Source organism: Boleophthalmus pectinirostris, unplaced genomic scaffold (genome assembly GCF_026225935.1).
Source record: "Boleophthalmus pectinirostris isolate CB_2022bp ecotype Guang Dong unplaced genomic scaffold, ASM2622593v1 HiC_scaffold_20, whole genome shotgun sequence".
Taxonomy (NCBI): domain Eukaryota; kingdom Metazoa; phylum Chordata; class Actinopteri; order Gobiiformes; family Gobiidae; genus Boleophthalmus; species Boleophthalmus pectinirostris.
The window spans coordinates 12,046,057-12,051,273 of record NW_026571153.1 but is presented as its reverse complement, the minus strand read 5'-3'; the positions used below and the strand labels follow the sequence as shown (position 1 = coordinate 12,051,273).

Below are 5,217 nucleotides of genomic sequence, written 5' to 3'. Positions count from 1 at the left end.
TACCGTCAGTCTTTCTAATATATAAAATCACCGGTCACATTTATTTTCATAACAATACAATTTAACAATATATTTATCTGCAGCAAAACTCAACAGCACCTCGTAGTGGATGAAAATGTGAACTTCACGTTGTCAAAGTGTTTTTCAGCTGTCCCCTCACGATTGTGTTAAAAGTTATTATTTTTGTTGTTATTATTTGGCTATTTTATTTAAATGTTTTTGTTATGTAAGTCATATAGAATTTGAATTTAAATGTATTGATTAATTTTTGTTTATATAATTTATATTTATTTATTTATTTTGTCTGGGGTATTTTTTGTATATATATATTTTTTTGTATTTGATGCTTACAGTTTTAGTTTTATTTGTTTAATAAATTTTATTGTCCTTTTTTCTTGGCCGTTTTGTTGTTGTTGTTGTGGAGTGTTTGTTCTAAACTGAAAATGCTGATAAATAAAGTTGTTAAAAAAAAAAAAAAAAGGTTGTGTCAAAAGGTGCACTATATAACTTTTTCTAGTGAGGTTCAAGCTGCCTTATCACCATGGAGATCCTATTGCTATGCCCGGAATGTCCCACAGTGTAGCATTATTCAATTACAAGTGATTTATTAGTCAAAAAAACTTGAATAACACACACATTCTTACTGTTAGCCGCCTTGCCTCTCAAGAGATCTGACTTGTGTTTTCATCAAGACAATCAAATGCAACACTGTGGAACATTCAAGGCAAAGCAATAACATCTCCACAGACAAAAATGTGAAACTTCAAATCTTGAAAACTTACAAAACTGCTTGGCTTGAATAAAGTCTTTATTGGAATGTCTCTCCTTTCAACCACATTGTGAGCAGATATAAATATAGATAAATATTGCTACTAAATGGCACATGTTGTACAATTCATGTCAAACATTTACTCAAAAACGGACACGGAAAAAATGTGCAAGATATGAAGAGATGATTGACAATAAAAATAAAACGTGAAAAGTACATTGTTCATATATAATGTCTTGTGCAGTTGTCGAATTGTACCAGTTTGAATTAGCTTCTCATTGGAGCTCCAGTTCCTTTTACTGTTTTCTTCAAATGGTGATAATTGGGCAGGATTTTCATGAGGAAATCAAGCTGCAGAGTTTGAGGCTGAAAAAGAGGATAAAACATTATGTTACTCAGTTAATAATATTTATAACAATACACCGTAATTAGCCTTATAAAGTAAGAAAGACTCAATGAATAATAAACAAACAGTTGATAGATAGTATAATAAGAATGATTCAGGGGGTGTACAAAATATCAAAATATCAAAATATCAATATATCATATCGTTTAATCTGATGGTACAGTATTGATATCATGGGCTGCTGAGTCGATATATGGACAAAGAGTATTTTTTGGTATATTTTACTAAATTATTTTGTTACAGCGCTACAGTTTTGTTGCTTGTTTAGAGGAAGGAAACAAATTTATACAACACATTTGACATTTTCACTGTTTTGAGGATTAAAATGGGCGTTTTTCATATTAACTTTGCACAAGAAGTGGTTTAACAAAGACTTTTAGTATCACAGCCATGACTGAGCCATTATTTTTTATTGAACTGTATCGAATTGATTTGAAATATATCATATCGAATCGAAAGTGAACTGTATCGAGATATGTATCGTATCGTGGCCTATGTATCACAGGTATGTATCATATCGGCAGCTTCTTAATGATACCCAGTACTAGTAGGAGTTAGGGTTATTCGCTAAACCTGAATTATAAACAACTAGATCTTCATGCTATATTAAAGGTGCGCTGTGTAACTTTTCTGGTGTAAAATCTGCCACCTGCTTGATTTCATGGAAGTTAATGTTTTTTCCCTGGAATGTTCAAAAGGATGGCATTTAATTTAACTATATCTCTATGGACACAAGCACATATTACAATGCCAAGTTACAAATCTGTAGTTTTGACAAATAAAAACAAATGTAATTGAATGAAATACAAGATATATTAGTTTAATGCCATAATGTAGAGCACCCCAAAGCAATAACATCTCCATGGAGACAAGTAGACGGCAGATGCTCAATCAGAAAAGATGCACAATGCTGTTTTAAGACTAATTTGGTGTAACTATTATAAACTGTTACGTGTTACTCCAACTATGTGAATAAAAAATGTTTGAAAAAAGTGAAAATATGACTTACCTGGGGCCTTTCGCTCTGAACACGTCTGATACATTTGGATCCATAGACCACGGTGTTTTCAGGCACGACCTCACATGTGTTGATCTGACAGCACGCGCCGATGATGCAGCCGCTCGTCAGGATCACATTTCTACCAATCTCAGCTGTAAACAAAAGCAAAGACAGAGAATAAAAAGAAACAAAAACTCAATATAAAGGGCTTAATTGAAGTAAGCAGACTTAGACTTAGACTTAGACAAACTTTATTGATCCACAAGGGAAATTATTTGGACACAGTAGCTCACACATCACAATAGAATATAATAACAAAGAGTAAAAAATATAAATGATAGTAATAAATTCTAAATAAGTAGGTGTTAAATAAGGCATAATTATATAAATGTACATGTACAAGTCATAATTAAACAGAAAAATAAGTACAAAAATATTAAATCTCAGCTATATACAAGAGGAGACAGTGCAAAAATGATATGATGACAGTTGTAGGGAGTATTATCTGTTACATAAGAAGAAGTAGAAGTAGAAATTACCTTTAGATTCAATGACGTTGTTATCCCCAATATTTAAAGATCTAGAGACTGTGGAGGAATTGTTAAGGGTTTGAACAAATGTGTCTTTTCAATAAGTCGCCTACTCTGTGAAAATGATAAACAGATTATACTGAGATATGTTCAGGAAATGTTGATTTGAAAACCTGACATAAGTAGTACCAATAGTAGTAGTAGTAGTAGTAGTAGTAGTAGTAGTAGTAGTAGTAGTCAAAATTAGTAAGTAGGCTAATAACAAGTTGATTATAAATAAATAAAGAAAGAAAAATTAATCACTGACACAAATTAAGTATGACATGACATGTTACATAAAACATGCACATTATTTAGACCAATTAAATAAAATTCCCTTTTATTTTGATATGATCATAAACGATAAATTGTATGTCTTCTTTATCATTATTATTAGCTTGTACGACCATAAATGAAAACAAAACTGGCACCTTTAAAAAATGAAGATAAGAACTAAAAAGTTAGTATATGGAACAATCTGAGTGATGATTTTTAAAAAGTCTAACTCTGTAGAGGCCTATAAAAAAAGAATAAAAAGCATTATGTTTTGAAAGATATAGAGCTCTGGAATGAATGAATTATGCATTAAAAAAATTTTTTTGTCTCTTATATATACAGTAAGTCGTAAGTGAAATTGTAAACATAAACTTGCTGTTCATACTCTGCTTTTCTTTTTTAGAATTCTGTCATTGTTTAATAGTAGAGATGTAACGATATCCAAATCTCACGGTAAGATATTTATTGCAATATTTTGAAGAGGCTGATATAATTGTAGATAGGACACTTTTTTGTTTTAAAAATACCTTGACAAGATTTTGGTGTGAATTATTTCCATCATAATCCCAATACTTCTAGTAAAAAAAATATCTCTTCATGTTTTCTGCACTGAAATGAATCATGGGATATGTAGTTCCCGATGTTTATAAGCTGTTGCTCCTATAAAACCATGCATTTAAGCAAAGGAACTTGTGATTCGATATATTGTGAGAGCCCATGATGTTATTGTGAGTTTTCTGATGATACGATATTACAATATTTTGGTTATTGTTACATCTCTATTTGATAAGGTTCGGCATTATAAGTACTTTTTACTTCAGCCTAAACCCTTTCGGTCACGATCCATGGAGTTGTAGTCTATGTTTTGTTTTGTTCTGTTTTGTACTACTGCAAAATGACTGAATAAAAAAAAAAAAAACTCCTCCTATTACTAGTACTAAATATTTATATGATGAAAAGACATAAACCTGTATTAGGCTACTTATTTGAAAACTGAATGGCTCGTAAGTGCACTCTGGTGGACAAAACAAGAATTACAAGCGCTTTTACAAAACGTAGCCTCCCGATAATACCAGCGATTCTCTTATTAAATAGCCAACATAACACACACAATAACAAGGTTAATATAATAAAAGGATACCGCATCCAACTTCGAACACATTGTTGGTTCCAATTATCATGGTTTTTGGTTCAAGTCCTGCGTCTGGCATGATATTTTCTGGATAACTGCGCACAGACACATGAATAAAAACGCGACTGGAAAACGAAGGAGCGTAGAATATTAGCCATAGTGGAGATTTATGGATATTACCTGTTAATAATAAGAGCCTGCTCCTCTATTAAATTTCCTTCTCCGATAACGATGGGCCCTGATTCTGCAATGATCCTGGCTTTGGGATGGACTACAGTTCTTGCACCTGTACAGATGTTAAAGCTTAATATAACATCGAAAATATGTGTGTTATAGTGAATTAAATTAAAATAAAAATCCTCACCAATGGTCACGTCTCCTTTTATTTCGCTTTCTACGCAAACCACGGCACCAGCTGAGATTTTGGCACTAGAAGAAAGCAGAATAGCCATTTAAAAGCACAGAAAATTAACACAAATATCAGAATTATCGTGTAGCCCAAACCCAAATCCTTAATTCTGAACAACCCTGCTGGTTAAGATCTAAACGTGGTGCTTTATTTTCATCCGATAGTCAATGGTTCAAAGAGGATACAATGAAAGAAAAGGAAACGTTTACTGACCTTTTCTGTGCCATATTTTGCTTGTTCGCGTCTGACATCTTAAATAAAAGGAAGATGGTTTGTCGATAATTGACTATTTTTCCTTGATCCACCTTAGAGCGCAGAGATTTGGATGGAAAACTATAAAGGGAGTTTGCTGCCATCTTCTGGATATGAGTGAAAATGAGTGGTATATTTAAGTAAATTTAGGTTAGCCGATTATTTTAACTTCTCAAGTAAAAGCCAAACAGTGACAGAAACAGATATAAACTACGTCTCAAGATTAACTAATGTAATTTTCTAGGTATGATTACTGGTTTTAAGCACAGGCTGTGTGTTAGAAATGGTCTGATTGAGGAGACTGTCGTGTCTCCGCAGATCCTGCAGGGGGCGCACAAGAGCCTGTTGATCCAAACAGGCCTAATAAAAACCGTTCTTTATTTACGCCTATTAATAATGACGAT

The 5,217-nt window shown here is 32.5% G+C and overlaps 1 protein-coding gene across 1 annotated transcript; it reads right to left on the bottom strand.

Moving 5' to 3' along the window:
* Nucleotides 1–800: 800 nt before the first annotated feature.
* On the bottom strand, nucleotides 801–4,851 carry LOC110170812 (dynactin subunit 6-like). Its single transcript, XM_055156564.1, has 7 exons — nucleotides 4,775–4,851; nucleotides 4,517–4,581; nucleotides 4,333–4,438; nucleotides 4,162–4,247; nucleotides 2,715–2,762; nucleotides 2,185–2,327; nucleotides 801–1,135 (listed from the first exon to the last, which is right to left on the bottom strand). Exons 1-7 carry the CDS (start codon nucleotides 4,810–4,812, stop codon nucleotides 1,037–1,039), a joined length of 585 nt encoding a protein of 194 aa, XP_055012539.1. The 5' UTR covers nucleotides 4,813–4,851; the 3' UTR covers nucleotides 801–1,036.
* Between the last annotated feature and the right edge of the window lie 366 nt (nucleotides 4,852–5,217).

What these genes read in the sequence shown, in the direction of transcription:
- LOC110170812 (XM_055156564.1), bottom strand. Translation starts at nt 4,812, where the DNA reads ATGTCAGACGCGAACAAGCAAAATATGGCACAGAAAAG. An exon ending in CAACGTCATTGAATCTAAAG is followed by an intron (nt 2,328 to 2,714) that starts GTAATTTCTACT and finishes TTTTGTTTACAG; the next exon opens with CTGAGATTGGTAGAAATGTG. An exon ending in TTCAGAGCGAAAGGCCCCAG is followed by an intron (nt 1,136 to 2,184) that starts GTAAGTCATATT and finishes CCTCTTTTTCAG; the next exon opens with CCTCAAACTCTGCAGCTTGA.